The following is a 24,744-nucleotide window of genomic DNA, read 5'->3' on the forward strand; positions in this document are numbered from 1 at the left end:
TATCATAGATGCGTTTTCGCTATTAATACGATTCAAATGCAAGATACCAACGCAGGCCCATGGCAGCCATTACACCTAATATGGTTAAAAAGCCTTCTAACCAAAGACGAAACGCGTCCCATAGTGGTTGGTGTGTGTTGCTATCTTTGGCCTTCCTTTTCCATTTGCATCTCCGTTTATTTTTTCCGGGTTGTCCATGGCTCCTGAATTAAGACAATATGAATCTTGCCCTTGCTGATTTTCTCCAACAGAGCGTGTTTAGTAGTCTAGCTCCGTTAGATGTTTATCTGGATTACCTCAATCAATAGTTCTCCAGCAGATGGGCATCTTGGTCCGCTCCCTGTTCTGTAGACTGCATTGACTTTCCTCTCACTGCACTACCTGATGTCATCGTATTCGGTTCTTTGCCTATCCTAGTCTTCCGAATCTTTATAAAGTCGGTAATGGTTCCATCGTCGGGTCCCTGTTCGTTAGGCTGTATTGAGTTTCCATTCCCTATACTACCTGATGTTTTAATACTAGGATCTTTGCCTATCTTATTCTTCCAAATCTTAAGTAAATGACATAGGACTACGAGCTCACTTATGTAAAATCGGTGAGGCAAGCGATTGCATGTGTAGGTCATGCGGGGAAGATGATGAGACGTTGGAGCACTTCCTTTGTCCGTGCCGGGCTTTCGCGTCTAACAGATACCGGCACTTAGGTGGAGACACAATACCAGACATGAACCAACTTAGGCGAGTGGTATTGAAAACAATTAAGGATTTTGTAAGTAGCACGGAATTCCTAACTGTCTTTTTAGAGGTTACTTTATAGTTTTTAGAGCGCACAACAAGCCGATTACTGGCTTAGGTGTATGTCCATAGTGGCATGGGGCGGAATAATATCTGCACCCTCTTTTCAACCTAACCTCAATTAACACAAGTAAATGGGATATTTGGGAGTAGGTGATGGTACCATCGTCGGCTCGATGTTCGTTAGGCTGTATTGAGGCTCCTGTCGCAGCCCTGCCTAATATTTCAATATTAGGATCTATACTTATACTAGTCTTCCGAATCTTGAAGTCGAGGATGGATCCGTCGTCGGGTCCCTGTTTTTGTTAGGCTGTGTTAGTATTAGGATCTTTGCTTATCCTAGTCGGACAGACATACGAACTTTATAATTCGTGGGGTCAAAACTCAATATTTCGACATGCTGCAAACAAAATGACGAAACTAAGATAACCCCAATCCTATGGTATTGGGTACTATAAAGGTTCTCAGATCAATGCTGTTGTGATTTTTAAATCAAATGGAAAACTAACACTGCGCCCATATAATAGTGGAAGGCATGAAAATAATATTAACAACTAAACAAAATAATTATCAAAACTTGTTTTAGTAAATAATTTAAATTTTAGTGATTGATGTATTTGGTATACATATTTCAAAAACAGTTTTTAAAACTGTAGTTAGGCTTTTTAACACATAAGATAACAATGAATATACACATATGTTTATATATACATACTGTGAGCATCAAAAGTGACACTCAAAACCCATTGAAATTAAGTTTATTGTATTGATTGCGGTAAGTATGATGAAGATATTTTTAATTAACGTTTTAACTTAGGAAAGTATGTATTCATCAATATTGCAATTTTTTTTTTTTTTAAAAATTGCTATGTCCTACATAATAATCTTTCAAAAGCCAAAAATTTGAAGGATGTTGACAAACTTTTGACGCTCTCTGTATACCGGTTTATTTATTTAGTTGCTTTTTCTTAGAATTTTGCCAGTGATTTTGAAAACAGCTGAAATAAAAAAAAGAAAATGTATGCATACATTTCGCGCTAAAACTGTGAGAATTTTATTGTACTTATAATTCTAACGTTATCAACAAATACGAAAAAACAACAACAAAAACAACTAGTGTGGTTTAACAGAATATTTATCGCCACGTGCGGCAATTTTCGAAAAAAGTTAAAGCCCATGTTTGAATTGGAAACAATATAATTGATATGTAGTTGATGCAATTGCATGTTATTCAACTATGGGTAAGTACATTAGGGTGGGTCAATTTGTATAGATAAAAAAAAACACAATATGCATTTGTCAAAATAGCAGAATAAGATTACTTTAAAGAATGTTTGCTCAAGAAACCACAGGTCTAAAACCAGCATCAAGCGTCAACCATAGGATAGGGGGCATATCCATTTGTCATATTATTTGCAAAACCTCGAAATACCAATTTTCGAACCTACAAAGCCTAAATATATATCAGCGATACCTAGCCCTTTACGGTAGCGTTGATGGCAAGTCACACGTATTCTTATGCTCTTTGTTTCAGTCGTTGTTGAGACAGCAACGAATTAATATTCGCAGGGGTGTCTAAAACCAGCATCAAGTGTTAACCATAGGATAGGGGGCATATCCATTTGTCATATTATTTGCAAAACCTCGAAATACCAATTTTTGAACCTACAAAGCATAACTATATATGAGGGATACCTAGCCCTTTACGGTAGCGTTGATGGCAAGTCACACGTATTCTTATGCTCTTTGTTTCAGTCGTTGTTGAGACAGCAACGATTTAATATACGCAGGGGTGTCTAAAACTAGCATCAAGTGTTAACTATAGGATAGGGGCATATCCATTTGTCATATTATTTGCAAAACCTCGAAATACCAATTTTTGAACCTACAAAGCATAACTATATATGAGGGATACCTAACCCTTTACGATAGCGTTGATGGCAAGTCACACGTATTCTTATGCTCTTTGTTTCAGTCGTTGTTGAGACAGCAACGATTTAATATACGCAGGGGTGTCTAAAACTAGCATCAAGTGTTAACTATAGGATAGGGGGCATATCCATTTGTCATATTATTTGCAAAACCTCGAAATACCAATTTTTGAACCTACAAAGCATAACTATATATGAGGGATACCTAGCCCTTTACGGTAGCGTTGATGGCAAGTCACACGTATTCTTATGCTCTTTGTTTCAGTCGTTGTTGAGACAGCAACGAATTAATATTCGCAGGGGTGTCTAAAACCAGCATCAAGTGGTAACCATAGGATAGGAGGCATATCCATTTGTCATATTATTTGCAAAACCTCGAAATACCAATTTTCGAACCTACAAAGCCTAAATATATATCAGCGATACCTAGCCCTTTACGATAGCGTTGATGGCAAGTCACACGTATTCTTATGCTCTTTGTTTCAGTCGTTGCAACGAACAGCAACGAATTAATATACGCAGGGGTGTCTAAAACCAGCATCAAGTGTTAACCATAGGATAGGGGGCATATCCATTTGTCATATTATTTGCAAAACCTTGAAATACCAATTTTCGAACCTACAAAGCATAACTATATATGAGGGATACCTAGCCCTTTACGGTAGCGTTGATGGCAAGTCACACGTATTCTTATGATCTTTGTTTCAGTCGTTGCAACGAATGAATATATGCAGGGGTGTCTAAAACCAGCATCAAGCGTCAACCATAGGATAGGGGGCATATCCATTTGTCATATTTTTATATTTGCAAAACCTCGAAATACCAATTTTCGAACCTACAAAGCATAAATATATATCAGCGATACCTAGCCCTTTACGGTAGCGTTGATGGCAAGTCACACGTATTCTTATGCTCTTTGTTTCAGTCGTTGTTGAGACAGCAACGAATTAATATACGCAGGGGTGTCTAAAACCAGCATCAAGTGTTAACCATAGGATAGGGGGCATATCCATTTGTCATATTATTTGCAAAACCTCGAAATACCAATTTTTGAACCTACAAAGCATAACTATATATGAGGGATACCTAGCCCTTTACGGTAGCGTTGATGGCAAGTCACACGTATTCTTATGCTCTTTGTTTCAGTCGTTGTTGAGACAGCCACGAATGAATATACGCAGGGGTGAATGCAATCTTTTTCTGTTTTTATTTTAAAAACAAGTTCGGCTAAGTTCGGCCTAGCCGAATCTTATATACTCTCCCCCATGGATCGCACTTGTCAAGTCATAGAAAATCACCACCTCCGAAATTTCAGGCAAATCGAGTAATAATGGAGCCCTCCAGAGGCTTAAAAAGTCAAACTGGGAGATCGGTTTACGAGGGTTGCCTTTTATATTTCGGGATTAGAGAAAACAAGTAAAAAGGCATTGGATACCCACCACTTCGGGTATATATGTAAACCCCCTTTAATCACAATCCGGAGAAAATTGGATAACTTATGCACCCAAATTAGGCATGTACCTTGAGTGGTTAATAAATATCAGTCACTGTTGAATTTTGTATTTCAAATTTCAACAAAATCGCATAGTAAATAAAGCTTCTATGATCATCAGACCCTTAATCGGCATATCGGTCTATATGACAGCTATATCTAAATGCAGTCCGATCTTTACTATATTTGGGTCAGATGGCGGTTGGCCTAAAACTACTTACTGTTTCAAATTTCAGCGAAAACGGATAAAAAATAAAACTTTAATGGGCTCTTTATCAGGAGATCGGTCTGTATGACAGCTATATCAAGGTATAGTCCTATCTGAACCATATTTGGGACGGATGTTGGAAGACCTAAAACTGGACCATATTTGGATCAGATGTCGAAAACGGATAAAAATTAAAGTATTTATGGGCATTAGATCCTTTATCGTCAGATGGGTCTATCTAGCAGCAATATCTAAATATGGTCCGATTTGGCCCGTTCAAGAACTTAATCAGCGTGCATAAAAAAGACGCATCTATGCCAAATTTCAGCTCAATATCTCAATTTTTGAAGACGGACGGACAGACGACGGAGAGGCGGACGGACACATGGACATCGTTAAATCGTCTTAGAATTTTACGACAATCCGAAATATATTGGGTTGCCCAAAAAGTAATTGCGGATTTGTCATATAGTCGGCGTTGACAAATTTTTTCACAGCTTGTGACTCTGTAATTGCATTCTTTCTTCTGTCAGTTATCAGCTGTTACTTTTAGCTTGCTTTAGAAAAAAAGTGTAAAAAAGTATATTTGATTCAAGTTCATTCTAAGTTTTATTAAAGATGCATTTTCTTTCTTTTAAAAAATCCGCAATTACTTTTTGGGCAACCCAATATATAGTTTGTAGGGTCGGAAATTAATATTTCGATGTGTTGCAAAAGGAATGACTAAATGAATATAACCCCTTTCCTGCGGTGGTTGGTATAAAAAACTAGTATTAATCATCGAAAATCGCTTTATTGTTTTTCAAAATATTCTCCCATTCAGATCTATACACTTTTTCATGCGTTTGAACCAAGTGCCGAAGCACTTTTGCCACTCTGCTTGAGGTATCTCCAAAAATGCATTCTGAACGCATCAACCGCTTCTTCAGGTGCCGAAAAACGTTGACCTCTCATTTTATTTTTTACGTACGTGAATAAAAAAAGTCATTCGTTGCCAAGTCAGGAGTATGCGGCGGATGACTCATCAAATCGATGTTTTGAGTGCTCAAAAATGCAGTTGTTTGAGCCGATGTGTTAGAGCTCGCATTGTCGTGGTGAAGAGTGATCCGTCTTCGGCGGTTGGTTTCATTGATTTCTTGGAAGACAGCTGGCAAACACATGGTTGTGTACAACTCAGAATTGACTGTTTTGCGTTGTTCTAGTGGTACGATTGCAGCATGTCTAGTTCCAAAAAAAAACTGGTGATCATTTTGCTGTGCCTCGTGCGCGAGCAATTTTTGTTGGATCATACGCGTAAATTCACAATTCATCATCTGTCACGGTGTCATAGACGTGTATAGAAGCACCGCGATCGTATTTTTTGAAGCATTTCTTTCCAGCAATCGACAAATTGTGTGGGATCCAATGCGAATAAATTTTTTTGACGGTCAAAATTTGAATTGAAAGTGTGCTGGTTCCACTAATGCCTAAGGTTATTACAATATCAGTTGGCGCACAACAACTGATTTTGGACGACCTTCACGAAATTTGTCTTGGAGTGCTCCTTGATGGAGCTTCATCATCAAAAATTGAATTAAGTTCATCGATGCACTGTTGCTGAGTTAATCCACGTCGAAAGTTGTAAACAATAATCGCACTAAAATGTTCACGATTTATTTTAATTTTTGGGATGAAATGGATCTTTTAAGTTACTGTAAACCACACAAATAGCGCTCGTTTTTCAAAACGTTCTGATTACGTATAACCTTAAAAATGTTAAGCTTTACAATAGAGTTGCCAGTTAGCAGATTGCAGCATAAGGGTTGTCCAATCCCGAAATATAAAAGGCAACCCTCGTATATAGAAGCTATATCAGGTTATACACCTATTTAGACCATATTTGAAACAGTTGTTGGCAGTCATACCAAAACGACACATGCAAAATTTTTAACACATACAGTAACATTTTCATTTTGGGCATCGCTAAAATATATTGATCTTGATCATCGTAGAAATTTAAGATGGTTTAACTATGTCCTTGTATCTGTTCGTCTGTTGTAATAACGCTACAGTCTTCAAAAATGCGATATTGAATTGAAATTAGGCACAGAACCATTTTTTTCCATAAACAGGTTAAGTTTTTGAATGTGCCAACTCAGACCATATATAAATATAGCTGCCATATAGACCGATTTGCCGATTTTGGGTCTTAAGCCCATAAAAGGCCCATTTACTGTCCGAATTCGCTGACATTTATAATAGTGAGTTGGATGGGCCTTAAGCCCATAATAGCCATATAGCCATATAGACCGATCTGACGTTTTGGGGTCTTAAGCGCATAAAAGGCTAATTCATTATCCGATTTCGTTAAAATTTATAACAGTGTGTTTAATGGACCTTAAGCCCATAACAGCCTCATTAATTGTCAAATTTCACTAAAATTTAAAAAAAATTTATTTATAAGTATAAGGCATGTATTTTAAAAACGTTGTCTTTCGAGCCTCAAGTATGGTACAGAACCCCTATAGTAAAACATACAACAGTTTTATTCACTACTTGCTGACCCGGGCCCGCTCCGCTGCGCCTTCTTTTACTTTATATGGAACAAAATTTTCCTTGGAATATTTATTTTCGACAATTAAAGAGCTTTTTGTGAAATACCATGCTACGAAAATAGTATATCGCTTGACTAACAGTTTAACAATATAAATGCCTTTATCTGGATCCCATATGATCTTTATTGGTCTACGTATTTGAGTTTGGATGTGTACTCCATTCTTAAAATACTTTATTTCAGCCCGATATTCTCATGATATCTGATTAAGGGGTGTTTTCGGGGGTGAGGTGGTCCACCAGACACTTGGCCCTGAAAAAATATCAGCATCGTGCTCTTCTTTCAAATACCATTTATTTTAACCCCATATTGCCATTGGTTCAGGGGAGTTTACACGATGAGGCGTCCCCAAATACATGACCTCAAAATAGGTTATCAAATTCGTTTTCTAATCTTAAATACCTTTCATTTGAGCCACATATTGGCATGGTCGGAAACTATTTATACTTTGAGGGTGTTTTGGGGAAGGGATGATGCCCTAAATACATGGTCCTACATTTGGATATCAAATTCGTATTCTACTCCCAAATACCTTTATTTGAGCCCCATATTGCGATGGTCAGTAAAAAATTGCTGTTTGTGGGGATTTTGGGAAAGGGGGTAGATCCCCAGAAAATTGGTCCCGAAAGTGGGTATCAATTGTTTCTCTACCCCTCAATACCTTTCATTTAAGCTCCACATTGACATGGTCGGTAAATATACCCGATTTATGGGTGTTTAGGGGATTGGGGTGGTCTCCAAACACTAAGCCCGAATAATATATCAGCAACGTGCTCTATTCTCATATATCTATATTTCATTTATTTGGACCCCATATTGTCATTGGCCTCAAAATTGTAGATCAAATTCGTTTTCTAATCTCAAATACCATTCACTTAAACCCCTTATTGAAAAAGCCAGCGAATATGTCCGATTTGGGGTATGGGCCCTAAAAACTATGAATATCGAGCTCCACAGTCTTGAAGACCCAAAATTGTGGGGGTGAGCAAATACGTCCTATTTGGGCGTTTTTATGGGGGTGGGACGACCCCTAGATAGTTGCTCACGAATGTTGATATCAGATTCGTGGTCTACCTTCAAATACTTTTCATTTGAGCTCCATATTGCTTTGGTCGTAAATTTGTCTTCTTTGGGGGATGTTCTCAGGGCGGGCCCTCAAACACTTGGTCCCACATCTGGATAGCAGATTCGTGTTCTACACTCAAATACCTTTTATTTAAGCCCTTTATTGCCAGGGTCAGTAAATAAGTCCTACTTTGGGAGTGTTTTGGGGAAGGCGTGGACCCCCATAAACTTTGTCCCAAATTTGGATATCAAATTCGTATTTTATTCGCATATACCTTTCATTTGATTCCCATATTGCCATGGTCGGTATATATGTCAGATTTAGGGGCTGTTCTGGGGTTGGGGTGGTCCCCCAAACCCTTGGTCCGACAAATGGATATCAAATACGTTTTCTAATCTTAAATACCTTTTATTTGAGTTCCATATTGTCGTGATTGGTATATATATATATATTTGGTAGGTTTTGGGTTGGGGCACCCACCCTAGGTGTCCCATCCGAAATTTGGATACCAAATTTTTGTTTGTAGGTTACTATAAGAGAGCACACAAAATTTCGCTTAAATCACAGGGTAAGGGGGAGGGTCCGCCCCCAATTCAGATATCAAAAAATGTAGTACCCTATTTTCACCATGGGATCATTATGCACCATCAGTGAAAATTTTAAGAAAATCGGTTCCGTTTCTGCCGTTTCTGAGTCTATAAGGAACACACAAACAAACACAAATTGATTGTTATATATAAGATTCCTCATAGAACCGATTTTAACTGCAATATCACTGGTAATAGAAGTTACATAGACTCTTATGCGGATTGTTCCAAACTAGACGACCAGGTGGTCTTTAGGGTGTACTCTATACAACTAGGACTGATCATATTGAGAAGGTGTCCCGAAAACCGTAAGTTTTTTTCGGGCCTCCGTTAAATTTCTGTCGAAAATATTTCTGAATTCAAACCCCCACCTCGAATGTCGTAGATCTCCCAACAAGATAGCTTGAACAGTTCAAAATTCACCTGTTCTGGGTGCTAGCCCGCAAAGATATCCCAGGGAATTGTAGAGCGGACGAGATTGCGAGACTAGGAAAAATGTTACTCATTCCAGGAGAACTCGAATCTGTGGGTATGCCTCTAGCGCCATGTTAGCTAATTGTTTAGGATCAGCAATTTTAGCGAAATGATAGTCACAAAGTGCCGGTTGTGAGAGCTCTAAAATAATGTGGAACAATTTAAACTTGAAGAGGTCTACCGATTTGCTGTCATTGGCTAGAACTGACGTCTCAGCCATTTTTACACATAGTGTTCTATTATGACTTCCAACAACTGTGCCAAGTACGGTCTACATCGGTCCATAAAATGATTTAGTTCCCATATAAGCCGATCACCTGATTTGACTTCATGAGCCTTTGCAAGCCGCAATTTTTGTCCGTTATGACGCTCAACAATTGTGCCAAGTACGGTCAAAATCGGTCTATAACTTAATATAGCTTCCATATTTTAGCAGAATCCATGGTGGTGGGTTCCCAAGATTCGGCCCGGCCGCACTTAGCACTCTTTTACTTGTTTACATTAATTTTCGTACTTTCAAATGCTGTATGATTTTTGAGGCATGAAAATAATTATTATTCGCTTCATGGAAAATATAATCATGACTCGTGAATGTCTCATGAGTCTCATGTCTCATGAATTGTGATTTTCTCGTGAGTCGTGAGTGGCTCGTGAGTCGTGATTGTCTCCTGAGTCGTGATTGTCTCCTGAGTCGTGCGTGGGTAAAATTTTCGTCCTGTGAGAGTGTGTGAACGTGAGTTGACATAAAAAAGTCGTGCGTGAGTAAAATTTTTTTCGAGTGAGCAGAAAATCACTCACGCATGTACATCTCTAGCACGAATGATTGTCCAATGACTCTTGAGATTATTGATGGATTCCATAGAAATCAGTTAACATTTACATATAGCTCCCGTGCAAATTTTTCGACCGATTTTCACCTTTTGCGCCTTTTTAAGCGCATTTATCTTTTGATCTTCTCAAAACTTTGCACGTCTTTTTCTATGATTTCTTCTATGTATGTATATGGAATTTGATCGTAATCGATTCAGATCTACATGTAACTTCCAAATATACGATCGTCCGATTTTGAGATTATTGCAATAATGGGGTAATTTCTTAACAGATCCTCACGAAATTTAGCTCATATCACACTCTTATGAAGGTTTATATTTCCAGTGATTTTTTTTTTGAAGTTCAGTTCAGATTAAGATACAAACGCATCGCTCGATTTGCATTTATAGAGCCGAAATTATACGGATTGTTTTATTACCCATCTTAATACCTACTCTGAAGTCGAACAAAATCTATGCAGAATTAGATACACCATTTATATTTGCCTTTTTTTACTAGTTTGTATAAAATTGAAGTCGAACAAAATCTATGCAGAATTAGATACACCATTTATATTTGCCTTTTTTTTACTAGTTTGTATAAAATTTAAATGTTTTAAATATAAACCACAAACATGTTTCCAGAATCCTAGCTTCATCATTTATTACTTATGCGACGGTATTTTGGACTTTTAATACTTTCGGAGCCACCGTGGAGCAGAGGTTAGCATGTCCGCCTAGGACGCTGTACGCCTTGAACGGTTGGAATGCTGATAACAACATCAGCGGTGGCTGTCTCTTCTTGCCATGTTTACAGGGTATACCTGCCATGCAAAAACTTTTCCCCAAAATGTTGATCTACCCTAATGTACATGTATGCCCTAATGTACAAGTATGTATATATGGTTAAAGTAGGTGGACGAAACTTGGCACAGACATTTACTCGTTTACCCTACACCACCACTGTGGTACCGGATATTGGGGTTAGGTTAGGTAAGAGTGGCCGTCTTTTATAGACTCACTTAGACTATTTTAGGTCCATTGTGATACCACAGCAGCGACAGAGCAAGGCTTCTGGCGGGAATCGAACCCACGACCCCTGCACTGGTAATCCAAGCACGCTAACAACTTGGCTACCGTGACGCCCGGTAGCAATTGTTTGTAACACCCAGAAGGAAAGGAGACAGATAAGTATACCGCTCGACTCAGTCCGTCTGTCTGTCCTTGTTAATTTGTGTGCAAACTGTAGGTCGCAATTTTCGTCTGATCGTCTTATAATTTGGTACAGGCATGTTTTTCGGCCTAGAGACGAAGCGTATTGAAACTGGAAAAAATCTGTTCAAATTTGGATATAGCTTCCATATGTATATATGTCCTATTTGGACTAATATTGCAATAATGTGGTCATTTGTTAACCGATTCTATCGAAATTTGGCAGGAAGGGTTTTTCTCTTGACAGATTCAAATCTCATAGATTCAGATTTAGATATTGCTCACATATCTTCTTGTATCAATTTGTGTTCGTTTGTTTGTTTGTATTGTATGTATGTTCCGTATAGACTAAAAGACGGCTGAACTGGTGAAAATATGGTACTTAATTTTTCGATATCTGAAGGGGGGAGGACCCCTCCCCTTACCCTAATTTCCGAAAACGCCAGATCTCGGAGATGAGTGATGCGTTTCAAGTAAAATTTTGTTTGCGATCTTATAGTAATCTAAAACCAAAAATTTTGCATCTAAATTTTGGGTGGGGAACCTGAGGGGACCTCCCCGCCTCCAAAACCCTTAAAAGGGATGTATCGACCTATCATAACAATACGGGACTAAAATAAAAGGTATTTGAGAGTAGAAAACGAATTTGGTATCCAAATTAGTGGTCAAGTATTTGGGTAGCAGTTCCACTCCCAAAAACCGCCCAATCGGGACATATTTAGCGACCTTGGCAATTTGGGGCTCAACTGGTATTTGGGGGGTAGAGCACGAAATTGAAACTCACTTTTGGGACCAAGTTTCTGTTGGTTCACCACACCCCCCTCCCACTAGGACGTGTTTGCGGACCATTGAAAAATAGGGCTCATATAAAAGGTATTTTAGAGTAGAGCACGAATCGAATATATATTTTCAGGGGCAAGTCACAGAATGATCGCCCCATTTCGAAATTGAAACCCACTTTTGGGACCAAGTTTCTGGGTGTTCACCACACCTCCCTACTAGGACGTGTTTGCGGACCATTGAAAAATGGGGCTCAAATAAAAGGTATTTTAGAGTAGAGCACGAATCTGATATATATTTTCAGGGCAAGTCACGCAATGGCCGCCCATTCCCCAAAACATCCCCCAAACCGGACATATTTGCCGACAATGAAGTATGGGGCTCAAATGAAAAATATTTTGAAGCCGAGCACGAATCTGATATAAACATTTGGGACCAAGTGTCTGGGGGACGTCCCACCCCCATAACAACTCCCAAATAGGACTTTTTTCTGACCCTAACAATTTGGGCTTAAAGAAAGTGGAGAACGAACAGGATATATTTGCCGTCGATGGGGGCTCAAATGAAAGGTATTTGAGAGTAGAAAACGAATTTGATATCCAATTTTGGGACCAAGTGTTTGGAGGACGCCTTATCCCATAAACTCCCCCTCTTAAGCCAATGGCAATTGGCGCACAAATAAAAAGGCATTTGGGAGTAGAGCACGATGCTGATATTCTTTCAGGGTTAAGTGTGTGTGTGTGGCCGCTATATTCCCTATATACCCCTCAAACTGAATATATTTGTAAGCTATGGCAAAACGGGGCTCAAATCTGATATTTGTTTATATGGTCGAATGTTTCAGGGACGCCTAAGCCCATTCACTGAAAATGATTTGCAAGCGTTGCTCGTTAGTAAGTCTATTCATGATGAAATGTCAAAGCATACTGAGCATCTTTCTCTTTGACACCATGTCTGAAATCCCACGTGATCTGTCAAATACTAATGCATGAAAATCCTAACCTCAAAAAAATCACCCTTTATATGGGAGTTATATCAGGTTATAGACCGATTTGGACCATAGTTGGCACAGTTGTTGGAAGTTATAACAGAACACCACATGCAAAATTTTAGCCAAATCGGACAAAGTCAAATCGGGAGATCGGTTTGTATTGGAGCCAAATCGGACAAAAGTTGCGGCTTTAAGGGGCTCAAGAAGTCAAATCGGGAGATTATGTGAGAGCTATATCAGGTTATAGACCGATTTGGACCATACTTGGCACAGTTGTTGAAAGTCATAACAGTACACTATGTGCAAAATTTTAACCAAATCTGACAGCTTCCAGGGGCTCAAGAAGTCAAATCGGGAGATCGGTTTATGTGGGAGCTATATCAGGTTATAGACCGATTTGGACCGTACTTGGCGCATTTGCTGGAAGTCATAACAGAACACCAGATACAAAATTTTAACCATATTGGACAAAAGTTGCGGCTTCCAGGGGCTCATGAAGTCAAATCGGACAAAAGTTGCGGCTTTCAGGGGCTCAAGAAGTCAAATCGGGAGATCGGTTTATGTGGGAGCTATATCAGGTTATAGACCAATTTGGACCATACTTGGCAAAGTTGTTGGAAGTCATAACAGTACACTATGTTCAAAATTTTAGCCAAATCGGACAGCTTCCAGGGGCTTAAGAAGTCAAATCAGGAGATCGGTTTGTATGGGAGCTATATCAGGTTATAGACCGATTTGGCGCATTTGCTGGAAGTCATAACAGAACACCAGATGTAAAATTTTAGCCATATTGGACAAAAGTTGCGGCTTCCAGGGGCTCATGAAGTCAAATCGGGAGATCGGTTTAAATGGGAGCTATATCAGATTATAGAACGATTTGAGCCATACTTGGAAGAGTTGTTGGAAATCATAACAGAACACTATGTGCAAAATTTTAGCCAAATCGGACAGCTTTTTTTATGTTTTTCGGTTTTTATGGGAGCTATATCTAAATCTGAACCGATATGCCACATTTGCAATGCCCAACGACCTACATCAATCGTAAGTATCTGCGCAAAATTTTAAATGGCCAGCTTTACTCGTTCGACCGCTATCCCGATTTCGACAGCAGGACGGACGGACAGGGCTAGATGCCAAGCTGATCAAGAATATATATACTTTATGAGGTCTTATACTCAAATTTCGAGGTGTTACAAACAGAATGACTAAATTAGTATACCCCCATCCTATGGTGGGAGCTTTGTCTATATAGTCTGATCTGGATCATATTCTGGTCGGATGTCGCGAGGCTTAAAAGCAACTCAATATTTCAAATTTCGATCTTGCTGTCCCTGTAGCACTCTTTATTATTTACATTGAGAGTTATTTTCTTTAGAAGTAATAAAAAGTTTTATGCGGTTTGTTTAACTTTTTTAATTACGGTTTCGAATATCGGCATAATGAGAAAACACACACATAACCATTGTGGTCCATAAGTGTTTGTGTTTTACTTAACGCTCATATAGTTTTAATACTCAACCGATTGGATAACAATGCTCATTTAAATGAGAGCTTATTTTTTTAGCTACGCTTTGAAAATTTGAGATATGACGCATACTCATAAAACAATGCAATCATAAAACAATGATTTAATTTGATATCTATAGAATTTTTATATCGACTACCATATGTATAGAGATTTCGGATTTCTTGTTGAACAGACACTTGGTCAATTCTTTTGAACATTAACTTGCTTTAATCAGAAAAAAACTAAAATAAAACAAGTAAAAGCGTGCTAAGTTCGGCCGGGCCGAATCTTATATACCCTCCACCATGGATCGCATTTGTCGAGTTCTTTTCCCGGCATCTCTTCTTAGGCAAAAAAGGATATAAGAAAAGAGTTGCTCTGCTATTAAAACGATATCAAGATATGGTCTGGTTCGGACCACAATTAAATTATATGTTGGAGACCTGTGTAAAATTTCAGCCAATTCGTATAAGAATTGCGCCCATTGGGGCTCACGAAGTAAAATAGAGAGAACGATTTATATGGGATCTGTATCGGGCTATAGACCGATTCAGACCATAATAAACACGTTTGTTGATGGTCATGAGAGGATCCGTCGTACAAAATTTCAGGCAAATCGGATAATAATTGCGACCTCTAGGGGTCAAGAAGTCAAGATCCCAGATCGGTTTATATGGCAGCTATATCAGGTTATGAACCGATTTCAACCTTATTTGACACAGTTGTTGAAAGTAAAAATAAAATACGTCATGCAACATTTCAGCCAAATCGGATAGGAATTGCGCCCTCTAAAAGCTCAAGAAATCAAATCCCCAGATCTGTTTATATGAGAGCTATATCAGGTTATGGACCGATTTCAACCATACTTGGCACAGTTGTTGGATATCATAACAAAACACGTCGTTCGAAATTCCATTCCATTCGGATAAGAATTGCGCCCTCTAGAGGCTCAAGAAGTCAAGACCCAAGATCGGTTTATATGGCAGCTATATCAGGTTATAAACCGATCTAACCCATACTTGGCACAGTTGTTGGGTATCATAACAAAACACGTCGAGCAAAATTCCATTCCATTCGGATAAGAATTGCGCCCTCTAGAGGCTCAAGAAGTCAAGACCCAAGATCGGTTTATATGGCAGCTATATCAGGTTATGAACCGATTTGAACCATACTTAGCACAGTTGTTGAATATAATAACAAAACACGTCGTGCAAAATTTCATTTCAATCGGATAAGAATTGCGCACTCTAGAGGCTCAAGAAGTCAAGACCCAAGATCGGTTTATATGGCAGCTATATCAGGTTATGAACCGATTTGAACCATACTTGGCGCAGTTGTTGGATATCATAACAAAACACGTCGTGCAAAATTTCATTCCAATCGGATAAGAATTGCGCACTCTAGAGGCTCAAGAAGTCAAGACCCAAGATCGGTTTATATGGCAGCTATATCAAAACATGGACCGATATGGCCCATTTACAATACCAACCGACCTACACTAATAAGAAGTATTTGTGCAAAATTTCAAGCGGCTAGCTTTACTCCTTCGGAAGTTAGCGTGCTTTCGACAGACAGACGGACGGACGGACGGACATGGCTAGATCGACATAAAATGTCACGACGATCAAGAATATATATACTTTATGGGGTCTCAGACGAATATTTCGAGTAGTTACAAACAGAATGACGAAATTAGTATACCCCCCATCTTATGGTGGAGGGTATAACAAGTAAAAAGTCATTAAGTTCGGCCGGTCCGAACTTTGGATACCCACCACCTCGGGTATATATGTAAACCCCCTTTCGTCACAATCTGGCGAAAATAGGATAACTTAAGCTCCCGATTTTGGCACAGACATTGAGTGATATTAGTCACTGTTCAATTTTGTAGAACAAAATATTGGACTTTTTGGTATCTATATCCAAATATAAACCGATCTGACCATATAGGATACGGATGTCGAAAAGCCTAACCTAAGTCACTACGTTAAATTTCAATGAAATCGGATAATAATTGCGCTTTTTATAGGGCCAAGACTTTAAATCGAGAGATCGTTTTATATGGCACCTATAACCAAATCTGGATCGATGTGGACCAAATTAAACAAGGATATAATAAAAACATCCTATTTTATTATAACTCCGCTACTATATCCGTAATTATATTTTAATAGGGGCTGGTCTCGATCATTTTTTATTCAAGTCCCGAGAACTCATTTACAAGTAACATTTTCAGACAATAAATATACTTTTTATGGAATTAAGACCCTAAATTAGAAAATCGGTCTATATGACAGCTATATCTAAAAACATTCCGATATTAACTATATTTGGGTCATAAGGTGGGAGGCTTAAAACAACTCACTGTTTCAAATTTCAGCGAAATCGGATAAAAAGTAAAGCTTTTATGGGCTTCAGACCCTTTATCGGCAGATCGGTCTATATGGCAGCTTTATCCGATCTGAACCGCATTTAAGTCGGATATCAGGAGGCTCAAAACAACTCACTGTTTCAAATTTCAGCAAAATCGGGTAATAAATAAAGCATTTATGGGCTTTAGACCCTTTATAGGCAGATCGGTCTATATGGCAGCTATATCTAAATATAGTTCAATCTGAAACATATTTGGGGCGGATGTCGGGAGGCTTAAAACAACTCACTGTTTCAAATTTCAGCAAAATCGGGTAATAAATAAAGCATTTATGGACTTTAGACCCTTTATCGGCAGATCGGTCTATATGGCAGCTATATCTAAATATAGTTCGATCTGAAACATATTTGGGGCAGATGTCGGGAGGCTTAAAACAACTCACTGTTTCAAATTTCAGCGAAATCGGATAATAAATAAAGTTTTTATGGGCTTCAGACCCTTTATCGGCAGATCGGTCTATATGGCAGCTATATCTAAATATAGTTCGATCTGAAACATATTTGGGGCAGATGTCGGGAGGCTTAAAACAACTCACTGTTTCAAATTTCAGCGAAATCGGATAAAAAGTAAATCTTTTATGGGCTTCAGACCCTTTATCGGCAGATCGGTCTATATGGCAGCTATATCTAAATATAGTTCGATCTGAAACATATTTGGGGCAGATGTCGGGAGGCTTAAAACAACTCACTGTTTCAAATTTCAGCGAAATCGGATAAAAAGTAAATCTTTTATGGGCTTCAGACCCTTTATCGTTTTATCGGTCTATATGACAGCTTTATCTAAATATAGTCCGATCTGAACCGCATTTAAGTTGGATATCAGGAGGCTCAAAACAACTCACTGTTTCAAATTTCAGCGAAATCGGGTAATAAATAAAGCTTATTTAAGCTTCAGACCCTTTATCGGCAGATCGGTCTATATGACAGCTATCTAAACCGTATTTGAGTCGGTTGTCGGGAGGCTTACAACAACTTTGGACCCTTAATCGGCAGATCGTTCTATATGGCAGTTATATTTAAATAAAGTCCGATCTGAACCATATTTGGATTGGATCGGGTGGATATAAAAATGCTAAAAATCTATGTCTAGAGGTCAAACTTAAAACATATAGGTTTTAATACAAATGTGACTTAGCTCACTTTTGTAATCATTGGCTCATATTTGTTTACTCATATTTCTTATATAATTTAGCCATTATTTTTTGCATTCTATGCAGCATTCATTGTTTACTTATTCACGTTCTCGTATTGTTTTTTTTCATATTTTATAGCTACAAAATCGCTTAAACCCAAAGCCAAATTCAGGCCTGACGAACTTGTGAGATTCAAAAACAGATGGATTCAGGAGTATAATTGGATTCAGGAGCTTGAAATTCCTTATATTGTTGGTGCTGTAACTTTATCAGACAGCACATTTCTAGCGTATCTGAATGGCCAACATTTCTATAAAAATTTGCCCGTCATAGTTATGGAGTATTGCAATGGTGGAGATTTGCGAAGCATAATGGAACGGAAAGAACATTTTAATGGATTACACGAACACGATATTCGAGCTGTTCTAAAAACACTACGGCATGCTGTGGAATATCTACACGTGCATTGTAAAATAGAGCATAGGGATATAAAGCCCGAAAATATCGTCTTAAATCTTAATGGGGATGTCAAACATTATAAGGTAAAATAGAAAAATATATTTTTTTTAATTTCTATTAAAATGAAATTTTATAAAAAGCCAAATTTTAAAGACGAAGTCACGGAAAATCAAATATTAAAAAAAAAACTAAAGTTTACATAAAATTTTTTATTAAAATTAAAATTTTGCAAACTTTGGTATAAAAATTGAATTTCACCAAATATTCAATAAAATTTCACAAAATTTTCATAATTATAAAATTAAAAAAATAAAACAAGCAAAAATTAAAGGTTCTAGGAACCGAACAAGGATGATCGAGAGTCCGGTCTACATGGGAGCTATATCAGGTTATAGACTGATAATTGGTGCAGTTGTTCGAATTCGTAACAGAACACCGCATGCAAAATTTCAGCCAAATGGGACAAAAATTGCGGCCTGCAAGAACACAAATCGGGAGATCGGTTTATATGGGAGCTATATCAGGTTATAGATCGATTCGGACCGTGCTCCACAAATTAAGTGAAAGTCATAACAAAAAATTGCATGCAAAATTTCTGCCAAATCGGACAAAAATTGCGGCTTCGAGGTGCTCAAGAAGTCAAATCGGGAGATCGGTTTAGACCGATTTGGACCGTAGTTGGCACAGTTGTTGAAAGTTGTTGTTGTTGTTGTTGTAGCAGTTTATTGTGTACTATCTTTCGTCTGCTTGATTCTGTTGAGTGTCAAGACCCAGGAACTCCGCGACTAAGATGGGGTGCGTCCACAGGGATCTGGGTCTGAGTCGAGTGGGTCTGGCCGGGCAGTTAAACAGGTGACGTGTATCGTGCGGTCCCTGGTTACAGTCGGGACATACATCTTGCACGTCGGCATCAATCCTAGCTCTGTGGGAATTGAGGCGGCTGCATCTGCCGGAACGTAATTGAGCCAGAATCACTCTGGTTTGCCGGGGGAGGTCGATTTCTTCGGGTGCAATGGGTGGCGGTCGTTCTCCAAGGACTACATTCACCCGGTAGCCAGTTAACGCGTCTGCTACCGTGTCTGCATGAATGTTGTTCAGACCCGCTTGATATGCCGCTTGATCTAGAGGTTCTCTCTTGTAGCGCTGGACGTCACGCTCTAGATCATGTAGATCTACCTTAAGGCTTCTGGGCGGTGGGTATCTATCCACAAGATGATGATTTGGATGATTTCTGCGATAACAGCCCAAAAGGTATTGCTTAGACAGCATGTAGTTATGTCTTCGCACTGGTAGGATCTTTGTCTCCTGGTGGAGGTGGTCCACATGAGAACTGAGAAGGCAGCCCGTCGCAGTTCGGAGGGCGGCATTCTGACAGATCTGAATATTATTCCACTGCGTGTCACAAAGCTGACGTGACCACACTGGCGCTGCATAACTTACCACAGACCGGCCAATTGCTTTGTACGTGGTCAACAAGGTTTCTTTGTCTGCACCCCAAGTGCTGCCAGCGAGTGACTTGAGGACCTTGTTTCTACTTTTGACTTTATTGCAGATTGCTGTGGCATGTGGGGAGAAAGTGTAGGAGCTGTCAAATGTGACGCCAAGTATTTTGGGACACTTGATGGTCGGAATCAATTCTCCATCGACCATCACAGTCAGCTCAGAATTCACCTCACGCGTATTTGTAGTGAACAGTGTGGCTGAAGATTTGGTGGCGGATATCTTCAGATTTCTTGCAGCGAAATATGAGGCAAGCTCGTTGAGGTATACATTCAACCTATCGCAGATGGCATCAATGGGTGGGGGGCCTGATGCCAAGATCGTACAGTCGTGGGCATATGATACGATCTCTATGCCGTCTGGAGGAGGTGGGATGGAGGATAGGTAGAGGTTAAACAGAGCCGGAGATATCACCCCGCCTTGGGGAACTCCCTGTTTCACTCTACGGTGTTTTGACTTCTTATCCCTAAATTCCACAAATGACTGGCGGCCACACAGATAATTCGCGACCCAACGTTTAAGGTCTGGCTGGAGGGACGTGTTGGCGATGTCCTCAAATAATTTGGCATGGGTGACCGTGTCGAATGCCTTCGATAGGTCCAATGCCACGAGGACCGTCCTATCACATGGCCTGGGTTGATTGAAGCCACGGCAAATGTGTGTGGTGATGGCATGCAAAGCTGTTGTTGTGCTGTGCAGTCTCCGAAATCCGTGTTGATGCTCGGCGGATGGAAATTCTCCTACGAGGCTCGGGAGGAGTAATGCCTCAAGCGTCTTAGCCACTGGTGAGAGAAGGGAGATCGGTCTGTACGACTCCCCCAAACTCGGGTCTTTACCAGGCTTCAGTAGCGGGATCACTCTGCCCATTTTCCAGACATCGGGAACTATAAGAGTGTTCAATGACAGGTTAAGGACAGTGGTAAGGTACTCAACTCCAGGTAAATCCAGATTCTTCAGCATCAATGTAGAGATTCCGTCGGGGCCCAACGCCTTGGAAGATTTGGCGCCACGGATGACATTCGTAACTTCGCCCACGGTAAATTGTGATGGCTGTTCATCGGCTCGGAGACCACGAATACGGCGAATGGCTCTCCTCCTTGCCCTGTCTCTCTCGGGATGCACGATAAATTGACGGTTGAACAACCTGGCGCATCTCTTCGGATCAGTCACGGTTAACTCGCCAAAAGTGACTGAGGTCCTGTCGTCCCGTCTACCGGGGTTCGAGAGAGACTTAACAGTGGCCCACAATTTGCCTGCACCGGTGCCTAAGTTACATTGCTCCAAGTGTTCCAGCCACAAATTCCGCTTATGTTCGTTGACTACCCTGTTTATTTCCAGATTCAGCTCGCTGATTCTGGGGTTAGCGGGGTCCATAGCACGAATCCCATCACGCTCGTCTGCGAGTACCACTGCTTGCGCCGGGAAATTGGGTCGCACTTGCGGTATTCGACCGGCTGGTATAAAGCGAGCGGCTGCTGCGTTGATGAAGTCGAGATAGGTCTATACTGCACGGAATGGTGTATAACGAAGGCCAATCCCCCACCTCCATTCCTTGAGCGATCCTTACGTAGCACATTGTAGCCGTGACAACTGTGCAAGCTGCAGGTGTTAGTCAGCTTTGTCTCCTGGATCGCTGCGACCGATATGCTCTTCCGACTCATAAAATCTACAATCTCATCAATCTTGGCTCGCAGTCCATTGCAGTTTAACTGCAGGAACGATACATTTCCCGACACTGGCCTGGCAATAGTAGGGCTAGGGTGCTGTCTTTGCAGAAATTGCCGTACGGGAGAGGTCGAGGGGTCACATAGTCCGACGACGAGGGCCTAAGAGGCCTCTTTTTTATAGCCGCGTCCGAACGGCGTGCCATAGTGCGACACCTCTTACGAAAATAAGTTTATAAATGGCATGGTAGCTCACAAATGTCGCCAGCATTAGGAGGGTATAACCACCGATGATGGTCTCGGCACGATTCGAACCCAGGCGTTCAGCGTCATAGGCGAACATGCTAACCTCTGCGCTACGATAGCCCCCGCCACCGCCATACTACCCACATAATTCCTGAGTTTTAAGGGCGGTAAATCCCTTACCAGAATTTCTCTTGCGGCTACTGTAATGGCACAGACCTCTGCCTGAATGACCTTACACTTGTCCGTCCGCCAGTCTCAGAGACATACTGATATTGAGTGCGTCAGGTTAGGCTCCTAATCCAGTCCCTGACTCCATCTTGGAGCCATCGGTGTAGATCGACGAGGTCTAATCCTCCTCAAGTACAGCATTCGCTTTCCATTCATCCCTTCCAGGAGAACGAATCGCGAATGACCTCACCTCCTTATCAGTCTAACCTCGGCACTCATGACATTCACAATCGAACTGTGGCCACAACCATCCTCCTTCAACATGCCGAGCGTCCGGCGCAGTTCCGAATATAGGCCTTAATGGGCTGCATATCCAGCATCGTTTTCAGGCCTGCCTGCGGTGCTGATCTCAGTGTCCCCTTGACCCCGACGCAGGCCAGTCTCTGAACCTTCTCGAATTCCCTCGCACGCGTCCTCTTCCCTACGGCCTTCCACCATACCAGTACTCAGTACTGGAACAGTACTGGTCTCACGATAGTCGTATACATCCAATAAATCATCTTGTGATTACTCCCCTCCCCACCCCTAAATTTTGACAAAAATTTGGTATTAAAATCAAACTTGGACGAACATTTCTATATTTGAAAATCAAGTCTCCATTAAACTTTCTATGAAAATTTAATTTCAATAAATTTGCCAGCAATATCGCGTAATAAAAACGCAAGTTATGGGTGAAAGACCATAAATCGGCAGCTATAACCAAATATGGTCCGATCTGAACCATACTCCGCATGGAAGACGAAGGGTCTTCCACAGCCCACAGGGCCAAATTTTATCAAAATCGGGTAATAAATGCGGCTTCTATAGGGCTTGGACCTTAAATCGGTGTATATGCGGGCTATATCAAGAGATTGGAGCAAAGCAAATGAGTGTGCCAATTTTCACCGAAATCGATTTAAAATCTGAAGACTATAGAGACTGAATTTATTATTCAGTCTCTATAGTCTTCAGATTTTAAATCGAGAGATTGGTTCGTAGGAGAGGTAATCAAGACATTGTCCGATATGAACCATATTCGATATCGAGGGTTCAACGATAAATCACTTCCAAATTTCAGCCTTAGACCTTAAATCGGGAGATCTGTCTATCTGGGGTCTATATCAAGATATTGTTCGATCATATTCTATACGGATGTCGAAGGTTCCAAGATAAATCACTGTGCCAATATCAGTTTATAAATATGGCTTCTAAGGACCTTAGGTCTCAAATCGGTAGATCGGTATATCAGGAAGGGAGATATTTTCCGATCTGGACCATATTTTTATATGGATATTGATGGTCAACTCACTGTGTCAAATTCCTGCAAAATTGCGTAATAAATGTGGCTTCTATGGGTCTTAGACCTTGAATTGGGAAATCGAAGATGGCTATATCAAGCTATTGTCCGATCTGGACCATCTTCGGTGAACAAAAGGTACTTAATTTTGTGATATCCGTGATATCTCCTTACACTGCAAGTCTGTTTGTGACCTTACCGTCCTGGTTGTTATTGGCATTATGGCCATTTTATTGTCCGTAAAAAGGTTCACACTCGACGTCCTTGCGTTAGCACCACACCACTTCCGTGATAGCCCGGATCTCCGCCTGCAGGGCCGTATTATGGTCAGGCAGTCTAAAACAGATCTCAGTCCCTGGTTTCTCAATGTAGACCCCAGGCACACTGTGTCCTCTAGCTTTGATACATCCGTGTAACATGGTCTTCCAGATGACAATACTAGGGTTCCAGCAATCCAAGACTGTGTAGCTGGCAGCAGTGCCTCGCACTCGACCTCAAGTGTCGTCTCAGGTATCCGATCAGAAACCTCATCCCTTCCTTCCAAGTTTCCTATCGCCGTCTCGATTATATCGCGATGGTATGAGCTGCTCCCATCCTAAAACTATTCTCCCATCGCCTTAAGTCTTATAGCCGCAGAGGCTATGCAAATTGCAAATTTTGCCCATGAACATTCCACTAAGGAACAGGGGCAAACTTCTCACATATTTTTTAAGCTCAATGATAAGGGGCCTCCTTTTATAGCCGAGTCCGAGAGAAGTTTTACATGGCATAGTACCTCACAAATGTTGCCAGCATTAGTTGGGGAAAACCACCGCTGAAAAATTTTTAGATGATCTCGCCAGGATTCGAACCCAGGCGTTCAGCGTCATAGGCGGACATGCTAACCTCTGCGCTACGGTGGCCTCCCTCTGTATGTCAATGGGTCGGATATCTAGAATAGTCTCCAGTGCCCTAGTGGTCGTGGTCCTCATCGCTCCTCATATGTCAATGGGTCGGATATCTAGAATAGCCTTCAGTGCCCTAGCGAGCGTCGCCCTCATCGCTCCGCCCATGCCAAGACAACATGTTCTCTGAACCTGTTGTATGGCACTTATGTTCCACTTTTTCTCCATAGCAGTCCACCAAACTACTGAGGCGTAAGAAAGTCTAGGTCTAATCACGCTCCTGTAAAGCCAGTGGACTATCCTCGGATTCAGTCCCCATTTCGAGCCTATGGCCCGTCTACATGGTGCCAAACATCTGTGAGCCTTCTCAGTACGCTCCTGAATGTGACACTTCCAATTGTCACATTCCAATTGAGTTAAATTGGTCCACCTTCGTCTTCCTCGTGAACAGGCATATTTTAGTATTCTATTGGTTATCTT

At 40.5% G+C, this 24,744-nt stretch overlaps 1 protein-coding gene across 1 annotated transcript in view; it reads left to right on the top strand.

Annotated features, from left to right (window-relative positions):
- The window catches only part of LOC106088471 (inhibitor of nuclear factor kappa-B kinase subunit beta), a 54,412-nt gene that overhangs the window by 15,446 nt on the left and 14,222 nt on the right, over nucleotides 1-24,744 (top strand). The window contains exon 2 of the mRNA XM_059363153.1: nucleotides 18,146-18,549. Within this exon, the coding sequence (XP_059219136.1) occupies nucleotides 18,146-18,549 (404 nt within the window). The remainder of the gene's footprint in view (nucleotides 1-18,145; nucleotides 18,550-24,744) is intronic.

Source organism: Stomoxys calcitrans, chromosome 2 (genome assembly GCF_963082655.1).
Source record: "Stomoxys calcitrans chromosome 2, idStoCalc2.1, whole genome shotgun sequence".
Taxonomy (NCBI): Eukaryota; Metazoa; Arthropoda; class Insecta; order Diptera; family Muscidae; genus Stomoxys; species Stomoxys calcitrans.